This window comes from Rutilus rutilus, assembly GCF_951802725.1.
Source record: "Rutilus rutilus genome assembly, chromosome: 14".
NCBI classification, from domain to species: Eukaryota; Metazoa; Chordata; class Actinopteri; order Cypriniformes; family Leuciscidae; genus Rutilus; species Rutilus rutilus.
In genome coordinates, this window is record NC_140219.1 from 17,914,733 (window position 1) to 17,938,223 (window position 23,491).

Below are 23,491 nucleotides of genomic sequence, written 5' to 3' on the forward strand. Positions count from 1 at the left end.
GTATAGTTTATGTTTTTGTTGTTCTTTTCATTGAAGAAAGTTTTAGTCCACACTTTAGTCAGTGTAGTGTAAATCAACATTAGACCATTTTGACCTTTTTTGACATTTTGTCTGATAAAAAACAGACTTTTAAAAAAAATATCGATAACACTTTATAATAAGTATACATTAATAAAGTACTTACAAATCATTTGCAAACTGTTAGTTTATAGTTAATTCATAGTTAGTATATATTGTAGTCTCTACATTGTTAATATATTAATAATCTATATGTAGAGTTTTTTTTTATTCATTGTCACTGTAATTAACACAATAATTATTGTTTAATTAGATCATATGTAAAGAGTTAGATAATGTTTTTTTAATGCTTTAAAAACGTATTAACCATAAATAGTTCTCACTTTAGATTAGGTCACGGAAAATGTCATTAAGTGCTTTAAACCAACATTTATTGGATGTTAACTGCATTAGTATTGTGTTCTTTAAAAAAATAAAATATGGCTAACACTTATAATAAGTATACAGTAGGAAAGTGTGTGTGTGTGTGTGTGTGTGTGTGTGTGTGTGTGTGTGTGTGTGTGTGTGTGTGTGTGTGTGTGTGTGTGTGTAATACCTATTAATGTATTAACCATGTACAGACTACAATATATGAATTAACTATCATTTGTAAGAACTTTATCACTGTATATTTATTATAAAGTGTTACCAGAATATCTTCTTTTGTGTCCCATAGAAGAAGGTTAGCGTGCTACGTGTGATTATTTATTTATTTTTCTTAGTGGAAAAGATTAGAAAATTATGACAGAATTTTCATTTTTAGATGAACTATCCCTTAGAGTAAGTCTGACCAATCAAGATTTCTAAAGTGACCTGTGGTTAAACTGTCATTATTAACTGGATAATGCTAGTTCAGCTTATCATGTATTAATATCATGTGGAAGAAAACAAATTTTTCTCGTTGTAATTTTGTCTTAAATTGTGAAAATGATTATGAATGACTAATATTTTCTGTAACATTTTTTATAAAAAGAACAAACTCACACTTGTTTCTTAAAATAAGATTTTTAATATTACTTATTATCATAAAGATATATTTACACACTTTACAGAAATAGAAAATAAAAACACAAAGCTACGCATGAAAGGAAAAAAAATAAAATAAGTACTCCAAGAGCTAAAGCTTATCTTTTATAAATTAGAAACCAAAAGTTCAAATATGTACACAGTATTTCAACCATTTCTGATACACTTGTTTAATTCATTTATTTATTCATTTGTTTTTGCCCAGGTCAACATCAAAACAGAGACAGGGACTGTACATTTGGCCAGGTGAGTTTGATGAGCACACACCTCCAACAGGAATAAAGAGGAGGAATAACACCTTGCTGTTACGCTGCTTTTCACATGGCCCACTAATACTGTTGAAATGCCAGGCCTGACTACAGATTTTGAGATTTGAAATGGATGAGTGTGCTGAACAAACAGGCCATGTGTTATGGATGCATGTTTTGGATAGAGGTTAGAGCTCTTTATGGGTGTGAAATCTTATTTGAAGTAACAGAATAATCAGATCATTCTTAGCATCCCAACCAGTTGGTGGACATTTGTGAATTGTTGGGATTGGATTTCAGTTACTTGATCTGGTCGCCACATTTTACATGCACCGTGACAAGCTAATTGAAAACAAGCGGCCAAATGGGTATTTTCTCTTGTGAGAAAATATATGAAAGCAGAGCAGTTTGCCCCAATGAATGTCTTGGTAAAACCAATGTATCACAATGGTAAAGAGGAGTTTTGTATTGTTTTCGGGGCTTTTATCCTTCCTCTCTAAATGATTAAGATGCAAGGGAACTCATTTCACTTTCCATAGCTCTGTTTTCAACATACAAATACCTTCTGAATACCTTTCTCCCATGCAAAAGTCTGTACTCAAACAAAAGACCTCCGAATGATCAAGTGGAACGTGCATACAAGTGCATAGGACTAGAAGAAGCCAAATTGGGCAGAAACACATGATAGATTAGGAATGAGTTTCTCATGTGAGCTCTTTAAAGAAAAGCAAAACATTTGTACAAAATGATTTGTGCTCTGTAAGTATAATGCATGTGTTTGCCATTTCAGTATTGAGTCTGGACGTGCTTGTACTCTTGGTGCCGCAAGCTCCATTCACCTGATGTGCTGACGGAGACGATGGACCGAGTTCGACTACGGAGGAGGGTGAGAAAGCTTTTTTGTGTCCACGACATGTTTTGCAGCAGACTACTTTTTCTACACTTTTTTTTTCTTTTTTTTACGACCTTACACACAAAAATAAAATACAGCTTTCCAAACTCTATCGAAAAGTAAGCTTTGGACAACCAGCTAGACAAGAATCAGTCAATTAAATTGTCACAAGACACTGGAAAACCATTACATGCCAAAAGACTTGTTTTCAGGATTTAATTTTCCAGCAGCATAATGGAATTGCAAAAGTGCAGCCTTGCATGTCCGTACAGAGAACTGTTGGAGGAAAGCCAAGTGATTGATAGGGGTCTCTGCTATAGCGAGCTTTGGATTTTGTCATATTTGTCTTTGGATGTTTGATGAAACAGATAACCATCACCATCGGTGGGAAGGGGGGTCAGTTGTCGTAAGAAGCAGTGACGGGCTAGTTTTTCAAGATTCAAGGCTTGAACTGAACTGAAACACTGCTCGATGGCCCTCCCTGGAGGGGCAGCTCAGGTCTGGTGAGGATGGTGAAGATACATTCATGAACAACAGTGTGGATACAGGCATTACTCTGCACCTCTAACAGACTCTTCAGACGGAGTGTATGGCAACTCAGCCGCCCAAACTTAGATCTTCTCTACTTTCTGACCTACTGATCCATGAAGCAGAGCTCTAGGGAGCACTATCGTTCTGAGAAAGAGTTAATGAAATCCACATCTCTGTCTGAGAGGGTATAAAATAATCATGGCGTGACTGGAATTATTAGTATTCACAGTGCCCTAAGATTCGATACATTTTTAATCGAGGTGAGCTCGGCTGGGTGTTTTACCGCTGTGGTTTTTTAGGCACTCTCTTATGAAGATCTGATTTTGCCGCGGGGCTGTGTTTGCGGATATACACGGCGGCTCTCTGTTTCCATATCCACAGACAAACGGTAAACAGGAAATCGGGGGAGGGACTCAAATGCTAATTTGCAATTACTTGCTGTGTTGTCTAATTAATGAGTGTGGCTAACAGTGTCATAAAAGCCTCTAATCTCAGCCTCATAATTTGTGTCTGACTGAAAGTTATGAAGGTTTGAAGATGCCCAAGCCAAGGATTGTTCCTATTTATAGATTATTACATCATTAATCAGTCGAACGCTAAGGTAGTGTGGTCATTCTTTGCCAATTTGACTTGTGAGCTCTATCAGACTTGAAAGAGATTTTAGCGATTCCAATCTAAAACCGATTAGCAATGGGGTTTAATAACCGTCACAGCCGTCTGTGCTAAAGAGGCTCAAACTCAAAAGGCAACTGCTCCCACTGGGGAGAGAACAATAATGGCTTGTAAAAACTTAGTCTGAATATGTAGCTAAAGTGGTGGATACATAAGCATGAAGCTAAATGGTGCAGATACAAATAATGTGTGTTTCTTAAATAAATGCATGTAATATAGACCATACAGGCTTCTGTCACAGCACCCTGAGAAATGAATTGAAATATAACAAAAATAACACCAAAAGAATGAGGACTAAACAAGAAATCATTTCCAGTATGATGTCAAATAAAGGCATAGAGTTCTGTCAGTCAAAGAATCTGGTCAAGGGGACAATCAGGCTAAATCATCAGATCTGTATGGAATTTTCTTTTTCTCTTTTTGGTCTAATGTCTTCAAACCATGCTACCATTGCCTTTACATTGGATGTTCAAACAAATGGCAAAATGCATACATGTGGTTAGATGTTACGCTTCCCCTAAGATAAGAGGTAACATGTTTACGTTTCTTCTCCGGGCAGCACTGTGGAGTAGATTTGCTATTTGGCACTTCATTAAAAGGAGAGATGATCCGCCATATGAAGCAGATCACCCTGGCCAGTTAACAGTCATGTATCTCTGCTGTAAAGCAGCGTGTGTCATGGGGGAGGAGAAGAGGGCTCAGGACCGATGATCTCACGCTCATGGAAGTGGAGTGTGATTTTGATAATGAGACACTGTGGCTTTATCCTTAAGCTTCGGATGACTGACAACTCTTAGGCTCATTGGTAGGATGAAGTGTAATGACCGTTGGACAGCACAATGAGATGCGATCAAACTGTTTTACATGGATGTGCCAATGAATTATATTCATTTAAAATTTTTGAGGTAATTATAAATGAACCTACATTGAATGCATTTACATGCACAATCTGCGTTCTGGAGGTGCATACTTATTGTGCACGCGTGTGTGTGTTAACATTAACTCGATTTAAACATGTTTTCTTGCATTGTCAGGCTTCTAGAAAGTCTGAAAATTTGTGAGTGGTGTTCATGTAAATGCACTCATGATATTATTAAGCTAACTGTCCATTTTTGTTGTTGTAGGCAGATGATAAAAATTTTTGCCAAATGTGAAAGATTAATGTTGCTGACTTGGCCATAATGGGCCTGAGCTGTTAGTTGTGCCTTATTTTAGTTTCCCTACCACTTTCTTCCCTCATAAACACAGTTTATAAGCCAAGAGTTGCCAACAAGTAGCAATATGAAAAAGCGCTGTGGTCACCTTCACGCTGGAGAGAATGGGACTAGCACACCTCGGAGAAGAAATGCTTTTCGGACTATAACTGTTTGGACCAGGCTCCCACTGCTCACACATCATGCAAAGTGTGGCCATGAAAGGGCTCTAGAAAGCAAATGAGAAAAAACCACAGGAGGAGAGAGACAGACAGAGAGAGACAGAATCTGATAGCTCGGGCTCAATACCCCCCCACCCCCGTTCCCGGCCCACAATTCTTCGTAGAGCTGAGGGTGAGTGGCTTGTCCTGGTTTTTTGTGGACAGAAGAAGAGTTGCTTGAAGAACCAGCAGGTGCTATGGACATCACTCTTCAGGCTGGGCTAGCAAAGGCCCCTTGTTGCAAGGCCCCCCAAGGCAAAGGAAGAGCATAGAAATCAGAACCAAGGGGGAGGGCACTCTAAGCTGTGCCTGTGGACAAAAGAAAAGAGACATGAATAAGGTACAATGCAGGGGTTTTCTGTACTTTTACTAATTGCCACAGGTAGTGGGTACCGAACGTATGACACAGCCAAAAAAAGAACGGTTAGAGCAGGTCTTTAAATATCCTAAAGGTTACTCAAAAAACATCAAACTAGTTATTTCAGTATGCAGTATGGATCATCAAGAAGACATGCATACAGGATTGGAATGGCATAAGGGTGAGTAAGTGATGACAGAATTTGTTTTTAGGTGAACTAACTACAAGATACGTTGTTTTAGGAAAATGTGCGAAGGCAGCTGCATAACGCATTTGGAAGAACTCAGTAAAAAAAACAAGATGGTAGATGAGACGAGTGAAATGTTTCATTCTGTATTCAAAGGTATCAATAAAAACAGGTCAGTGCAAGTCAAATTGTTAGTTTACTCTATATTTATTTGTCCAGCAGTATGTATTTTTAAGCTTATTGAAGACATCATTTACTCACCCTCATGTCGTTCCAAACCTGAATGCATTTCTTTCTTCTGCAAAACACAAAAGAAGATATTTTGAATGTCTTCTTTTATGTTCCACAAAACAAAGAAAGTCATGCAGGTTTGGAACGACATGAGGGTGAATAAATGATGACAGAATTTTCATTTTTGGGTGGACCATCGCTTTAAGCTATTTCATTCTTTAGCTTAACAAAATTATTATGCCAAACCACTGAAATGAATGGCAGAGTCAAGTCTGTCACGTATGACATTCCATGATGATTAGGATTCTGCCTTTTATAAATTGATCAAATTCATGCATCTGGACTGTAACACTAAAATTTTGTTTCTATTTTTCACTTTGAGCAAGGAATCTATGTAAATCAGTGAGGTCATCTTTTAGTGTTGGTTCATGACTTCACAATGATTTCAGATAATTGTAGCTGTCAATTAGCTTTATTCTTCCAGTACAACAGTGCCCATTGAGCGATAAGAACCATCTTTTTACTTTCTGTGTTACACCTGCATAGTTCTGTGTTTGAGTACGGTACAGTGATTCTTATCTGAACCATATTTTGTTTGTGATTCATCACGTTTGTGATGCTCTATGACATCATGCTGATTGTCAGAAAATACCAACAACAGCGAGCTGCGCGCATTTTAAAAGAGAAACGCTGTGTCAGGCAGTTGTTTTCTAATCATCCAGTGTGCCCCTTGGTACTTATTGAGGCAGATTTTCAATGTCTAGCTCTCTGCAGTGCAATGCCTTTGTGCTAGGAAGTCTTTGAAGAGGAGGTCTCTCAACATGTGTTGTTCCTCTTATATGTTGTGGCATCTGGATCTTGTAACGGGTTATTCATTCTTGTGCTGCTTGTGTTCTATTACCACAACCTTCAGTTCTCATAATCTTCAGCTGAGCTTTTAACCTCCTTTTCCATTTACTTCCCAGAGCATTCACAATGAAGAAGCCCTGTCCATTGTGTTGTTTAGTTAGACCCCAGCAAGCAATAGCCGTCATTTCACCATCTAGGTTAACTATAGACCCGTTATAGTCTGGTTATGTAGCCTAGAAATCTAGACGCACCCTAGCGGCAGCAAAATTTATTTTGCAGCCAGGGTAGTCTAGCAACTCTCCATTGACTTTCGAGCTGGAAAAACCTAAATTAGGTCAGGCCAATCACATCGTGTATAGAGTAGGCGGGGCGGGCTTAACATAATGACGACAAGAGTTGCGACGGTTCCCCGCTACTTGAAAACAAAGAATGGCGGCTGCTGCTGGCGAACAGTCTTTCGAATCAGCTTTGGTCGCGACTTCTGGAGGACTTGGAGTTAAGTTTTTCTTTGAGAAAAGAGCAAAGAATGGCAATTAAGTCATTCTTAAAAAAGGAAGATGTGTTCGTAGTTTTGCCGGCCAGATATGGCAAAAGTTGAATCTATCAACTAACGTTAGCTCCGCTGTTGGGAAAATGCTCTGGTTGGTTGAAACGCTGTCCTATTGCGTGCAGAGGGAATTTGAAAGACAGCCGTTTATCCCGCCCCTCGGATTGAGCCGTGTCTATGGAGAGTTGCCAGACCTAACATCTTGATGTAGGTCTGGCTTGCCAGGCTACTGGTTATGAGTAACCCACTTCTAGCCAAAATAACCTCGAATTTGGTCGAATGTCGTTTTTTGCCAAAATAACTTGCGAGATGTATGATATTCCATCATGTAAGCAAAGTCAACAGTGATAACAAGGCGTTTGGTTTCATTTCTTTGACATGTTCTATACGTAGCCTAGACTATGGTTAGACATCTATTACAGCCCAGATTTTGCCTTGTTTTAGCCTATACGTCAGGGCTGTGTTTGGACGGCTATTAGACGTCTTTTGAACGCAAAATTGCTTGCTGGGGCTGGTTGGTCTTAAAGGAATATTCAGAGTGTCAGGCAAGTTAAGCTCAATCAACAACTCTTGTGGCATAATGTTGATTTACCACAACATTTATTTTTAACTTCCCTCTCCTTTTCTTAAAAAAACCAACAAAAAAAACATCTGGATTATAGTGAGGCATTTACTATTGCAGTGAATGGAGCCAATCTCAATAGTACTGCCACAAGATTAAACAATATGAATGTTAACAAGATTTTTGTGTGAAAAAGGAAATCAACGACGAGAACAACTTTATAGCTAAAATAACACAAGTTTTAAAAGATCAATTAATACAAGTGGTTTTATGAATGTATAGCTTGATATTTTTGCATTATAATTCTGCAGAAATTGGCCCCATTTATTTCCATTTACTTTTTTTTCCTTTTATTTATTTTCATGGTAATCAACATTGTCATGTTGTTGATCGAATTAACATTGAAATGCTGTTTATTGAGCTTAACTTTGAACTGTGAATATTCCTTAAAGAAAAGAAAAAAAACGTAATTCGTACAAGTCAGTCTAATTCCGAGACATTCCCTTGGTGTTAACTTAAGTTCTCAATTCTACTCAAGCAGTGATTTCCTTCTCTGACATCCTTCTCATCTGCAAGCACGGTGGTGCTGCATAATGAAAAAAGTGAAAAGGCCTTTCAAGTGCCTCCACTGTGGCCTTATTCGGTGGTTCTCTGTCTGTTATCAGCCCTTGAGGAGAGTTAATTGCCCCGGTCAGTCTGTGCCCCGTTTTAGCCATAGATGATGAAGTGTGAGGCTACATTTCTCACACTGCACAAAATGTGAGATGTTGTACACAAGCCAGATGCAGGTCAAACACTTTAGTGGGAGTCCCATCTGGGCCATGGACTGATTTACTGTACTGTGTCATACAGTAATTTTCACAACGTGTTCTCTTTAGCGATAAAATGTCTGTCAAGGAAATGAATATTAATGTAAATGTGTTACATTGTGAATATAATGAACTGTGAGTGGATTAGGAGAAGAATTTTTGGGTTTGGTACCGCAGGATTGATTGGCACATTAGTTGCCTCAAATGAACTGGTTCACCAAAGCGGGCCCAAAGGAATGTGGGTGAATGTGCTAAAAGACGTGAACTTTGAACCCTAGTACGGCAGCCGAATGAAAGAGAAATCTTCGTCTTGTTTGGGGTTGAAGTGCTGTTTGTGGACTCTACATTGTGAGTCACTGAGCCGTTCCATTTAATGGAGCTACACAACTTCCTGCAGTTCCCCTCATTGTGCTGCCAGTATTCTGGAGATCAAAACAAGCATCACTCAAATAATCTGTGCATTTTATTGGTCGGGATGGGAGTACATACATAGGCCTTGCTCTCTGTGTCATTTAGACATTTAGATTTTTTTCTTTTAGATTGATGAAGCAAATTAATAGTAATTGTTTACCAAATTGAACTTTTTTTTATTTGCTATAGGAGGATTTGGGATTTCTCACTTTTTATTGCCTTCATCTCTCAGCTTTTAAAGACTTGTCCTTATCCATAGACTCTGGCCCTATATAAACTTAATTTATGGCAAGACTCTGCAGGCTTGTATTGTGAACTCCTGTGGGGTCATTGTACCCTGTTTAGTCATCTTACTCTGTGGACTATGTAAAAAAGCTGTGAATGAGTTCTTGATTATCTCTCTGCCATCCACAAAAAAAAAATGTAATCTTTTTTTGTTAATAAAAACCACTCCGTTTTCGGGAAAAACTGTGGGCCAGTATTTCAGCACGAAGCCTGCAAGTAATAAAACATAAACGTGCTGATAACATCTGTCAGATACAGTTCTCTTTTATTTATTGACGTTGTAACTTGAATGTTTCCTTAATGAAGGCCACATTAAAATATAGGCTTTGGTGCTGCATCACTGAAAATTTCTCTTTGTAAAAAGAGAAAAAAACTTTTACTAAACGTAAAAAAAAAAGGTTGCCGGAGGAATTGTTTATCTAGACGTTAAGTTAAATATCCTTTTTATGTGGAAAAACTAGCTGTAGCGGTTCAGACGAGAATCTGGAGTATTATCTTTGGATAGGGAATTTAATTGGCATTATTAGGATAACGGAAACATGTTGACTCAGATTAAATACAACATTTACATTGTATTATATTCCACTCTGAATGGGTTTTGTAGATCTGCTGGAGAAGATTGGGACCACTGAAGCTGGCAGTCTAAAGTCCAGTAATCTCATAAAGACATGCAGTTTTTCTGTGCCAGCAGTAATCTATAATTCATGAAAGAAGTGAATGAGCGAGCAGGTTTCTGTCAATCACAGTCTCCCTTTTTTCATGTTATTCTCCTGCTTTTCCAACCTTCCTCAGTATGCACTCGATGATTGAAACAGGTGCTTCCCTCAAGGCCTATCCAGAACTGCACCATTTATAGATGAAAATTAGATTGATTTTTTTCCCCCCTCTTATTGGTTACTCATATTCTGTTCTTTGCTTATTGTTGCTTTCAGGCTATTACATTGGTACAGTAATGTCAAACTGACCTTGCTCTAAAATGGCATGGGCCCCTTATGGGAGAGACGGGGTCGAGGGCGTCTCCTCCTCCAGCCAGGTCTTTGGCTCCGGCCGGCTCGAGCGGTATTCTGCCGTAAAGGAGTCCTCATGCTGCCCACCTCCTCTAGCTCTTTGCTATGCTCGGTGGAGGCCATTGGACCTGCGGACAGAAAAGGTACATGTGAATTCTGAAACCCAACATAAAATGATAAAATGGACAATGCACATGTCTATTTTCAAAGTATCTTGGCCACTTTGGTTAAACTGAATTGCAAAAAACAATGTCTTCAAACAAAAAAATTTCCAGTGGTTGGATAAAGACTTAGCCCCACCCCAAAATCACAACATTGGCTGAGCCAGAGTTACATATTACATATTTCACCTTTAAGATTTATTAGCATAGTTTACTGCAAAAAACAAACTACCAGAAAGTCCCTCAGCACTGTCACGGACACTGTTTACATTCAAATCTTTGAACTTCTCACATCATGTGAGGAGTATCTGTCTCAAGAACAATGGACAGACGCTTGTCCTGAACACATATTTGTCTGTGCGTCTATGTGCACTACGCTGCTCGCTTGTCAGTGTGCTCAGATGTTTCCAGTCATCTCTCAATAAGTGCGAGTAGATCCTTTAAACCCGTCTCATATCCACAGCTTGATCCACATCAGTGCGTCTCTAACCTCTAACCTCTTTAGAAAAATCAAACAAGTCCTTCGGGGAGAGCAAACATTCTGGGAGGTTTTGGGGAGACCTTGATCTGTGCAGCACTATCTGATGTCAGTGATCTCCCATTCAAGTCCTGAATTGGCTTTCTAAGGGTGTTTTGTTTGAGTTCATCATAGGTATTGGATGTCTTTACATGGAAAGTTCCTAGTCTTCCTAATGACAGAAGCAGGAATCAATGAGTCCCGTTTTGTTTTCTACATTATTGAAGGGGATGAATGGGAAAACACACTTGGTCAATCATCAGTTATGTTTCCCGTTTCAGGCCACTGCTCTCCAATCCTTCATTCCATAGTATACACATGCCATACTGTCCTCTTTCCACTGAAGCTCATGAAGATAATTCACCCCGTTCTTCCAAATTCATCTCCCCTTTATGCATACGTCTTTCTGCCTTTTTTGTCTATGTTTGTCTTTAACTCCAACACATTCGAAAACCGCCGCCAGAAATGTCTTAAAAAAGGAATCTTTCAGTGAGAGCTCAACAAATGCCTATCCTACAGAGTAAACAGAGAATCCCATTAACCTTTCCCAGCAAGAACTTGAATGAGATTATTCTCGTTGGGTCAAGACATTCCTAACATCTCCCTGGGGAGTGACAGACAACCTAAATTAAGAAGACAACAGGGAGCAGATTTTTTTCTTTTCTTTTTTAATATCATAGCACAAACAATTCTTGTAAATTAAACAAAAAAGTCATTGTAAGAATAAGCTTTAGTTTAATTCTTGTTTTGGAACATGGTAGCTGGTTTCTAGCTTGTTTAGCTGGTCCAGGCTGATAGACCAACTTCGAACAGCTGGTAGACCATCTTGGATGTAAAAAAAAAACAGCTTGGAGAAGCTAGAAACCTGCTTGGACTAGGTAGAAACCAGCAAATATGTTACAAAACACATCTATTAGCTTAATATGGATTTTTCAGCAGGAAAACGTAAACTAATAACTAATAGCTTACAGCTATTTTCTCTTTATAACAGTCTGTTTTTTTCACAGAGAGGATCAAGCAGCTAACGCCATACGATTTGAGTTGGTAATCATACAGCCTTGAAATTACTTAAATCTTTGACGGTTAGTACATGTAGTGACTGGACGACGTGAGGCCAAACACGTCGCCTGTAAGTCTGCTTATGAGTTAAATATCCTCAAACTATATTTTTAAATTCCTGACAGCTCAAATTACATTTACAAACTAATCGCCTTTAGCTGACACATTACACATTCACAGCGGACTGATTCGACGAACAGTGGACTAATTCATTTGCCCCACAGAAAGACTTCATTGCATACTTCAACATCTCATGGAAAAAGGAAACCATGCTAAAACCCATCTATCCACCAGGCCTGCTAATCCGAGCATTAACCTCCTGTTATTTCTCCACAAATGAATGAAGCAAGTTTACACATTCTGTCTGCATTCAAGTCATTTCTTTCTAATCTGAGGGGTTTAACATTTAAAAAGTCTCCATGTGATCAGAAATTTTCCCCACCTGATTGGTCCTTTAAAACACTTAGGATCAGCTGTGAGAAACAGGCCAGAAGTCTTTTTGCTTTTTCAGTACCGTAATCACTCAACCCAATATATTGTTCTCTACAGCGTGAGGAATAGTCTTGAAACGTGGGGGGCAAAAACACAATGTTTTTCGGCCAGGCAGGCAGAAGTGGCTGTAATTACACCTGGCTGAGCTGAACGCAGCACATCACCGCAGCTCTACTGTCAGCGTCTGTCATAAACCTCTCCATAATGACACAATTTAGATGTTTCCTGCCATCACCATCTGACAGGATGCGTTTGCTGCCCGCTTAGCTTTGAGGGGAGCAAATCGCTCAGAAAATTGTCATCACAGGCCACATACAAGAAGAATTGCTAAAAATAATCTCTGGTTGTGATAAGAACAGCATTTATGAATCAACTCAAGACATGCATTGGATTGATGAAGAGGGAGGTCTATTTTAAGCACTCAGAATCACTCCATTGTCTGTTTTACGACTCTTGGCTTCTTCTGAATCTGCATAGCTCCTTGTGTGACTCTGCGGGTCGTATCTTTCCACGCTTCGTGGCGAATACAAAGTGACAGGAGCAATAACCGTGGATATACTATAATAGATGGCATATGCTGATGGGATCTTCCTCTAACTTGCTGCTTGTTTACCAGACCCACTCAGGGATGAAAACGCTCTAGCCCCCTTATTGCATTAGATCTGATGGCGCTGATAGTGGGCCTCCTTCTCACCAACATAATTTCTTCCAGGTTCACCACCTAATAACAAGCAAGTCAGGAGGAAGTAATATTCCACTTGATGCTTCTCACGATACCAGCAGTCTTATCTGAAGACGGCAAACTCTTAAAGTGAAAGTTCATCCAAAAATGAAAAATCTGTAATCATTTACTCATCCTCATGTCGTTTCAAATTTGTATCACTTAATTTTTCTGAGGAACACAAGAAAGACCTGTCTCAGTTTTTTATTTTTTTATTTTTTGTCCACACAATGAAATTAATTGAGGTCCAGTGTTGATTTGGACCCCATTGATGTTCATTGTATGGTAAAAAAAAGAAAAGAAAACAGTTTCTCTGAATGTGGCACGTAATTATATTACTGGTATTTTGGTTGTTGTACGTATTGCGGCACATATTCACAATTTTAAAATAATGTACTACCCACATTAAACCCTGCTCTACACCTACTGTAATTGACAGTCTGAGCAAAAGCATATGTGAGATGAAAAAGCATTTGCTAAACTAACCATGCCATTTTAGCTTACTTCTACAGGTCTTTGATCTCTTTTATCAAGTGATGTGACTTGTACTTGAGTGCAATACTATACCAGGTTAGCTACCGAGCAAGTTTACTGCATCAGGAGCTCGTTATGTGATGCAGATGTCAAAATGTACTTGTTTACAAATCATGCATTATGGTACATAATTGTACACGCACAAAATTTGTATGAAAAGGAATAAAAGTTGTTGCCGTTTTACTGCCACTAGTGCTGGAAACTGTAGTGAATTGTATAGTTATGTTTTTGAAGTTTTAGGCAGAGGCGCTTTTTTACAAGCCTACGCTGAAATTTTCATTTTGTGAGGAGTTTGATCGAGTTAAAAAAAAAGAGAATTCTGGCACTAAAATGCTTAAGTCACCACAGCTTGCTCACACGGAGATGGTGGCTTGACAGGAAGTGTTCAGATTGGTCAGATTCATCCAGGCTAATGATAAATAGCCAGATCGTTGCCATCTCATCCTCTAGTACCACACTCCTTAGGTTCATCCATTATGTTGACTTTTTAACACGACTGCCTCGCCGTGCCTCGCCTCCGCTGGACACCTTGTGTCTGATAGTGTGTCCCTGTAAATCCCAGGGCTGCCTCTTAGCCGAGAGAGTTATCCATCACCCAGCACTTTCCTGACAGGGAGAGAGAGGCCCAGGCTAGGCAACGTTTATAAAGGGCCGAGCTCAATCTGATGAATAGTTCACCGAATTTCTCTGACTGGCCTAAATTTACAATACACTCCCTGTGCAAACACACAACATGAAAAATAAAGAGCAGAGGCTTCCAATAGATATAAAGTTTAGGCTAGTCGGAAGACCTTTTAAACTCTGGGCACCAGATGGATCTAATCTTTTACTCACTACTCCAGGAAGTGAGAGATTAGATCTACTTACACGCAAAGCAGAACCAGGTGAGGAGAGGGCAACACTTATTTATGGCTGGTTGTACTACATGCATTATCTCTGCTTATACATTTGCCCTTCTAGCACCTCCACCACCTCCCATCTTAAATCAACCAAATTCAACGACCAATCAATGTGTAATATAATTGCTCTGTCTATGCAAATCAAAACCGTCTTGCTTGGTTAGTTTGTTTGCACAATGTTTTATAGGAGCATTGATTTGTTTGTCATTGCTTACAGAATATTCTGCTTGACGTACCCCATCTATTTATTGTGGAGACATGGATGCAACGGTGCCTAGGTGTTTGTCTGACATCCAGCCTTTCACTCTCTCCACAGCTTGAGACTGCAGTCATAACAGCTTTTGTAAGGGCGTCTCCACAAACATGCATAATGGATACCGGCAACGCAGCCACATCATAAGTCAAAGGTGACACAAAATGTTATGGAGGTTTGTGTATTTTCTTATCTTTTGTTTTTAATAGCAGCCTGAAGCTAATGAGGTTTTGTGTGTGGCTCTATCTAAAGAAATAGAGCATGTCTAAACAGATCCTGTTTATACTGTACTTCAAATGTAAAAAGTTAACAGGCCTTTAGATGAAATTGAGTGTGCTTCATGCATCTTAAACCTAATAAGCAGACAATTTGTAAGGTCATGTATGAACTGTGATTTATAGGGGTATTGCTAGATAAAGTGTGGTTTTAGAAGGCATGCATGCAGTGAAAACAATGAAACGTAAATATTATTTATTTTTTAGGCTAATAGAATATTGAATTCATGGAAGTAATAAGTAGATTTTATTGTTTTTAATCAGTGAAATATGATATTCAAAATATATTTAAAAAAAAAAGTCAAATGTGTCTGTATAAATGTATTTTAAGCAGTGTACTGTATATGTAAATATATTTAGAGTACTTTAGATGTTTGTTAATATTTACAGAAATGGCCAAACATACAATAATATATGTGCAAACATGACGTACAAATACCTATAAATACTAATGAGATCAGGCTGAGGCTGGTCAGAGATTTTTTTCTGTTAGCCCAATTAGCCTCTCTGTTCTGTGTCCTGGTGGCTTACTCAATGCATGCACATCTTGTATGCATATCTGTATATGTTTAAGTGAAACCAAAGAAAAAAACAAAGCTTATTTCTGATAGTTGTCATCATAAAAACCCATTAATTGATGCTCGGTTGCACATTAATCATTTTAGCTTATGTATGAAATTACACACAGAAAGGTGCTGCGTTTATACTGTGTGTGAGGCCAAATAATTTCCAAAAGCATTTTGTGAATGACTGTTGGTACTTTGTTTTGCCTTGCATATGTGCGAGAAGAGGCGTGGAGTCCCATGAGGGTGTAACCATGGCTGACGGTGTGTGACGTCAGAGGCGTGATCCCCAGTGTCTCAGAGGACATTCATTCAATGAAATAAGAGAGAGAGAGCTCCACACTTAGCTGCTTTTTTTCTCCGCCACACACGCAGGCATGACAATTTGATGCCCGCTAAGACTATCCTTTAGCTAGTCACACTTGATCATGAGCATTATGCTTAGAATGAGACACGTTAATTAGCATGAAACCCCAGTATGAATCACTTGCCAAGCTCATAAATAAGACCCTGTTACACTAAATTTCCTAACAGTGTGCTATTATGTCTCTAAATATACTACTTCTGATATGGAAATGATGTTAAAGAAGGCAGTAAGACTCCCCGAGCGGCATCTTAAATCAGCAGCCTGGCCTTTTGAAGCCTGGAGTCGCGGCTCTGCTTATCGCATGCCTACCAGTAGTACAGGGCCTTGGCATAAACTGGTACCAGTCTCTAACGTGCTCTCAAACCACGTTTCCATGGCAGCCGCTGTGAAAGGCACTCACTGAGGAGCAAGAGAATGACATTGTCAGCTGGAATGGATCAGGTTTCCCAGTTTACAAATTTCAGCACAGGTCCATTAATAGATGGAGGTAGGCAGTAAGATTGCTTAACCCTTTCCCAGGCCAGTCGTTGTATTTCATCACATCGGGGGCTGTTTGATATTCAGCATTGTGCTGCTGTGATAGCACGCTGCTTGCAGGAGAAAATGAAGGCGTGCATTGTGTTCTGCAACTCCGCAGAGGAACAAAATCGCATGAAAAGTTCACAGACTTTCCCACACCTCCACTTTGAGCTCCATTACTGAAAATAAGAGCAGCGCTCTGATAAAAGTGGCTGAAGCTTCTTGTCACTGCTCTTTTCTCTGATCGTTTCTGACACCCTCAGATGGTGTGCAGCCTTGCAAGCAAACTACACATGACCCAAATTAGCGCTAAGCTATAATAATGTGGTTAGAAATGGCCCGGTTCCGAATGATCAGAGAGCTGTAGGTTCAAAGCGCTACGGCTGCTGCCTTGACTGCTAATGATGTGTTGAGAGAAAGAGAAAAGACGGGAAAAAAGGGGAGAAGGCTGATTAAGACTTGCTCAAGCTCTTGCACCAGCACTTCAGACTGGTAGGGGTGAATCACTGGGTAGAGGTTACTGCAGGTTGGACATTTAAGTACAAGAAAATCAAGAGAGCCGATCATGCAAAGCATCTTAAGTGCGATTTCTTCTGAATTGGCTTCCAGGGTAAAACAGCATGCCGTCTCAAAGAGGATTTACCTCCGAGGCGGGCAGCAAGGGCGATCGAGACCCGAATATTCTCGTCAGCAGTGATGGGCTCAAACTCAGCATGCTGGTAATCGTCAAGAAAGTGCTAGCTCTTAGCTACGGGATGCTCCGGCAGTCTTTTTCCAAGGGCTCTCTAATCGGTAATGAACCACATCCACCCCTTACTATTGTGCTGTGAGCTGTAAGCCCGCATGCATACTGTCTTTAAAGTGGACGTGTGATGGTATAGCTCCAATTCTCCTGCTTTGGGCCCAGTGCCTAGCTACTGAAAGGAGTGTCAACCGGTGCATGCTGGGATATTTCCAGCTGAGATCACACTAAACAATCAGTCATGAAAAGACACATATGTGTCATATGGATGAGAATGGACTGATGAAGCATGATTAACAGCTCAGATGTGAATTGCTGCTTGTGTTGTGTGATGGAGTGTTTTTGTTTAAGAAAACTTGCCCTGGTTCTCACAGTAACGTTGTGAATCAAGTTACAGGCCATATTTAATTACTGACAGTTCATTTACCTTTTTTTGTTTATGTATGTTGGTATATTAACCACAGTGTTTAACCAGAATAAGATTAAATGTAAAGCTTCACAATCTTTGAGTAAACTCTCTGTCTGAATTGTATATGTATTTACAGAATCCGGTTCCAATTGCATGCTAGTTTAACAAACAAGACTTATTCATTCAACATGATGTTTTTCTCTAGTATGCTTTTTGTTTCCTTTGGGATATAAGACATGATATAAACTATCATGCGTATACCTCATTTGTTCTATAATGAAAGCTGAAAGACGGGAATTTATATAGCATGATAAGATTTGCTTTGACACATAATATCTTTCAGTTTTGAATTGTTCCTTCTGGACATTTTAAAAACTATTTCCTATCAGCTGCCGTGTCTTTACAACAAATTGGATGACTTATCAGAATTGGTTTTAGCTTCATAAGCAATAAATGTACACTTAATTTACATTTAATGTGCATTGCCCTCTATCAAAGAGATCAGAGAATACATTGAGGCTTGAGTTTTTATTGGTGGTATAAGATTTAGTGCAATAAAATTGAAGGCATAACACACATCTTGTACCTTGAGGCTTGGAATTATGGGTAGTCCCAGTGGGGGAATCAGTAAAGTGTTCCAAAAACTCTTGAACACTTCTCATAAACAATCCAGTCAGTTTCTCACATCCATACTGCTCGGAGCAATAAGAACCTCGGCTCTGTGTTTCTGAACAGATTTAGTGAAGTACCCACAGCAGAAGCCTTAAATCAGGCTAATGGTTTGATGTGATATACTTCTGAAATAATCTGGGAAAGCTCACAATAGAAGTACAAACAACAATGTGCTATTTTTCTGCCGTTAGCTGCGAACAAAACCGGGCTGCAAATGTGTTTTTCATTCCTTGCTCTTCAAATTGAGCATGAAAATAATTAAAGCACATTTATTCCTCGACTTGAAATATTTATACAGCATTTTGCCTTGTTGTTCATAAAAATGTCCACTCTGATCGTATCTGATCAGCAACCACAATAAACGTAATGCTTAATATTTGAAAAGGGAGCTATAAATCAGGTTAATATCGGGCCCCTGTGGACGCGGCTAGGCGTTCGATATATCTGGCTTTAATTAAAAAGTTGGGGAAAGAGAGGGAGATTTTGGGGGTGTTGAGGGGATATGTTTTCTGATGTTTAGAGGAAGGGGCCTAGCTAATGGTTTGTCATCTTGCTTGTGGGTACAGGAGGCATGTAGCTAGCCAGATGCAGAAGTGTGATTCTGAGAGAGAGCAGTGAGCAAGCATCCATTTGAAGCAATTTTGGCACAGGGCCCTTTATATTCCCCGCATTTGTCCACCTGCAAATTCGGGAAGACCACCAGCTGTGAAGTTTTAAAGACCTTTTAATATTTTAGCGGCTGTGTTCCTCACCACATCAGAAGCCTGTATAATCGCTTTTTTCTTTTCTTTCTCCTCCATCAGCACCCTTCAGGATTTCTCCTCTGCATCTGTTTAAGTCTGATGGTGGAGGTGATCTGATATATTCAGAGTGCTCTGAATTGCATTATGCTTGCCTATAGCAATCATACATGTCAAGACATCCACCGTACTGCAACCGGGGAGCTTTTCTCAAAGGTTACCCTATGTCTTTACCACATGAGTTATAATAGAGCTCAGAAAATGTACTGTTGTTTTATAAAGGGCACTGTTTTATTGGTTCTGCTCTGCCGGAAAAATAACCACTTCCACAGCTCCGAGCAGATATTTATGAAGTATTTATAAAATGGTGCAACAAGTTTTCAGAGACTGCAAATGACCCTTTGCTTGATCTGTTTGAATGGGCATTAATATAAAGTAGTAATTGTTCAGGGAATAGATCACCTTCATGCCATTCCAAACTTGTTTGATTTTCTTTCTTTCATGAAAAACTGGCATCTGGCAGACACTTTTATCCAAAACGTCTTGCATTTAATTCAAGGTAAACATTTTATCAGTTCCTGCATTCCCTGGGAATCAAACCCATGACATTGGCATTGCTAGCACCATACTCAACTGTTTGAGCTACATGAAGTGTACACACTGCTCTTTTCCTTTGCTCTAAGCTCCAAAAACTAAAGGCACTATAGAGATATAAAATAAAAAAAAGGTCCATATGAAGTCTGCTAATGCCATATGAAATTAACTTGATTCACTGATAATCTTCTTCACCACAGCTCATTCATGTTTGTACATAATAAACATGGTGCATTTGCGCATATTGTAGATATGCACATATTCCAATTATGACATACATTAGTCTTTTTTCAAAGTGAAGTATATAAAGGTCTCAGAACACTTGAAATTCAATGTACAAGTCATATGGATTACTATTATGATAATTTTGTGGTGTTTTGTTTGTTTGACAGCATTGTCTGTTGCATTGCATGGGGAAAAACACTACCTAACATTTTCATTTGTAGTCAGAATCGGAAGAAAATTACATGAGTTGGGAATGACAGGAGGGTGAGTAAATGATGTTATTATTTTATATTTTCAAACTGGTACATCACATTGAACTCTTCTTTATAGTTTATTTGCATATCTCTGACAAATCACACTGTATACCTTACAGTTAGGCCATAGAGGATATCCAGGTTACTCATAAAATAGATCTGAGTCACTGACCCTCTGTCTGTGAGCATGTGCACGTATGTGTGTGCATATGCATGCTTGTGAAAGAGATAGGGACTTCTGCCAAAAATCCATCACGCCTCAAAGCACCGCTGAATGATTCTTCATAATCCTGTGATGACCTTTCTGTAGTGGTCATCTCCTTCATGCTGCTTTGACACTATTATCATGTTATCGCTGGACATCTGGAAAAGTTTGCCTGTTTGTGTTCTCTCCATGGCCACTATAATCAAGTGCGTAACCTCAAACACCTCCTTCACGTTAAGTGAACTCATGGAATTATGATTTAATGCTTCCTGCATGCTTTTAGCACATGGCCGCTGGTGTTATTTCACAAAATATCCTGCTCTTTCCCCTCATTTCTTCTAAAAAGAAACATTGTGTGGCTGAAGACTTCCTAATGAGCTTTATATTTGTTTTGTAGGGGTCTTACGCTGACCCAGGACAAGCCCACGCACGATCTCCAATGCTACTTCAAAGTTTAATACCGAATAATAGCGTTGTTGACAGCTCGCATGAAATCGCCCTTTTCCAAAGAGCTGATTTCAAACAGATAATGCCCGAGATCTGATCTCCACACCATCACCTGGACGAAGAGGACAAACCAAGCAGCTAAAATTACACCATCTCAGGACTTCTGTGCGTGTAAGTGTGTGCGTGTTTGCTCTCGAGACTGTATTTTTGAAAGGATTTATCCCGCGCTTCCGTGACTTTGAAAGATGAGGCGTCGATACCGGACTCGGACTGACAACCCAGAGTGGCTGAACTGTTTCCACAATATGAAGTGTTTACATACCAGACTTGAGAGTGGAAGACAGATTGCTTTCAGGATGAATTATGAGTGGCTCAATGCGCTCAAGATTTGCCCATTCTTGAGGGGAAACCTATTACAAGAAGAGCAGATTGAGGTATGCGCAAACGAGATTAGCAGGGCCGCAGCCGTTCTGCTGGGTGACGCTCAATGCCTGCGGATGGCGAAGCCGCTGTCGCCTGTTGCACCATGACTTCTCTGCGTCCCCACCCTCTTTCAACCTCAGAGAAAGCAGTGCGCAGATCATCCCCATTGTACAGTTGAGACGGATGGCAATTTCCAGCAAACTCCCAGTGTACTGGAAAAGCGTTTGTCTGAAGATGAAAGGCTTCACACCCGCTGCCTACACACAGAGTCGCTTCCAACACCTTCCCGCGACAGCGCGCAGCTCCGGCTCCCCGCGGCTCCCTCACCCCCATCTCATGATGGAGATAATACTATACTAATAGCGCAAACAAGGCAGTCTGACCTGGATTACACGTTAGTAGCCTGTCCTTCTGAGGATCAGGCTCAGGCTCCACACACATGCAGGCAGAGTGAAAAACGACACTGACCGTAATGCAAGGTAATTGCTTCCCATTTACTCGTGCAGAGACCAAAATAGCAGCATCTTTGTAACAAACGTGTGTGGAAACGCAGGGCGTAAGGGGCCGTTTGATACGGCAAGTAGCCACTACCCAGCACCCTTCAACATGCACACACTCTCAAACACACATGCTTCCCAGCAGTTGGACTTTAGAGAGATGTGAGCGTTTACACAAGGGCCACAGTTGTTTTTTAACACAACCCTGTTACCTGCATCACATCTGCAGGGTGGCCACCAGTCACCTGACTTGAGCTCACAGCTTTAAGACTTGCATGTCATCTTTGATAAAAGGTTTTATTGTGGAGGTAGATGAAAATTGACATGGTGTTTGAGCAAGAATTACATAACAGCACAATAGCAGATTGTTTTTGGAATAAATCATATGGAGGTTAAGCACAATAACTCTGATCTATGTAGCTTCAGCCCAGAGAGACTGAGAATCCATCAGTGATGTGGCACAGCCCAAAAGACATGGATCAAATCCACCTTTAAACATCTACAGGAACCGTAAGTGCCAAGAGCATATCAGCGTTTTCCTTGTGAAATCCAAATTAAACAACCATCTGCTGTTTTTAACACCTCATTACATGCACCACAATACCGTATAGAAAAACACCTTACATTTACGACATCCAGGAGTACATAATCCTAGAAAGCCAAGCGTTACATGACACCAGGGAGAATCATCATCATCATCATCGCTGTTATTTTCCTACATATGTCCTGGTAAAGTCAGCAAGTAATCCACCAATGGCACAATTAACTTCATTAAATGGGCACAATAACAAGCCAAACCTCTGCAGTGCAGTACAGCGCGCAGCCAGGTGCCGTTTTCCTCCTCTCCCCAGCCCCAGAAGGCTAACCATGCTGGGTAACTGATCAACTACAGCTGCCCATTCCCGTTCCCAAGGCTAACAGCAGAGAGAAAAAGATAAACACGAGGAGGCAACAGCCGTCACGCTCCGTACTTACCAGCACTGGCTGAACACAGCAGAGAAACCACCAGCACAATCACCAGCGTCAAGATCTTCACATTCATTTCTGCTCTCCCCTCCGTTTCCCTGCCAGTCGCTAGCTGATATACTGTAGTGGTGTGTGTGTGTGTGGATGGGAGGGAGAGGAGAGTGGGTGAGCGAGAGTGAGAGAGAAAGGGAGAGAGACTGTTTGCTCTTCGGTGCGCGCGTGTGTCTATGTGTGTGTGCGCTGCTGCGTGCGTGTGTGGCTGTGAGTGTGTTTGTATATCTGTGTGCAAGTGTGTGACAGCGCCGCTGAGATTTAGAGCAGGTTTCTGTCTGAGTTATCCTGCCGTAATGTGCAAATTTCCCTTTTGTGAATTGGAAGTCCAGTAGAATGAGTGTAAAAAGAGTCTGCTTCTATCAGGGCGGTTTGCCTTGAATTAGGAGCCCAAGTCCCTCGTGTTGCTTATGTATCCCTGACTCTGGGGGTCACGGAAAAGGGGGCTTCCTCCGCCTCGGTATTAACCCTCCCACTTAGAGAGAGAGAGAAAGAAAGAGAGAGAGGAAGAGGGTATGATATTAGTCAAACAGATACCCTTCTCAGAATTGTTTAAGTTGTGCGTGTCCGGAAACAACATCACATGAAGTAAAGATGGTTTTCTTCTCTCAAACATCTCCTCATATATAGGTAGATGAGTTAAACAGACCAACACAGTTCACTTCCATATCCTTGGTGGCACTTTTTTTTTCTTTTTTTCATTTTGTGTGTGCCAGAGAAAGACTTATCAGGTCCGCTGTTGTTTTGTTTTGTTTGATTTGCTGATTCTGAGTCATTTGTTTTGCTCTGTGTATAGATTTCCATTCTCTGCAAGAACAAA

At 40.1% G+C, this 23,491-nt stretch overlaps 1 protein-coding gene across 1 annotated transcript; it reads right to left on the minus strand.

Moving 5' to 3' along the window:
* Positions 1–1,282: 1,282 nt before the first annotated feature.
* On the minus strand, positions 1,283–23,097 carry apln (apelin). The gene is made up of 3 exons (XM_084429406.1): positions 22,630–23,097; positions 10,045–10,214; positions 1,283–5,149 (listed from the first exon to the last, which is right to left on the minus strand). The coding sequence occupies exons 1-2, from the start codon at positions 22,694–22,696 to the stop codon at positions 10,051–10,053; spliced, it is 231 nt and encodes a 76-aa protein (XP_084285532.1). The 5' UTR covers positions 22,697–23,097; the 3' UTR covers positions 1,283–5,149; positions 10,045–10,050.
* Positions 23,098–23,491: the final 394 nt, after the last annotated feature.

Excerpts from the sequence above, each read along its gene's own strand:
- apln (XM_084429406.1), bottom strand. The coding sequence starts at position 22,696 with ATGAATGTGAAGATCTTGACGCTGGTGATTGTGCTGGTGGTTTCTCTG. Across the intron at positions 10,215-22,629 it reads GCTGTGTTCAGCCAGTGCTG|GTCCAATGGCCTCCACCGAG; the intron begins GTAAGTACGGAG and ends TTCTGTCCGCAG.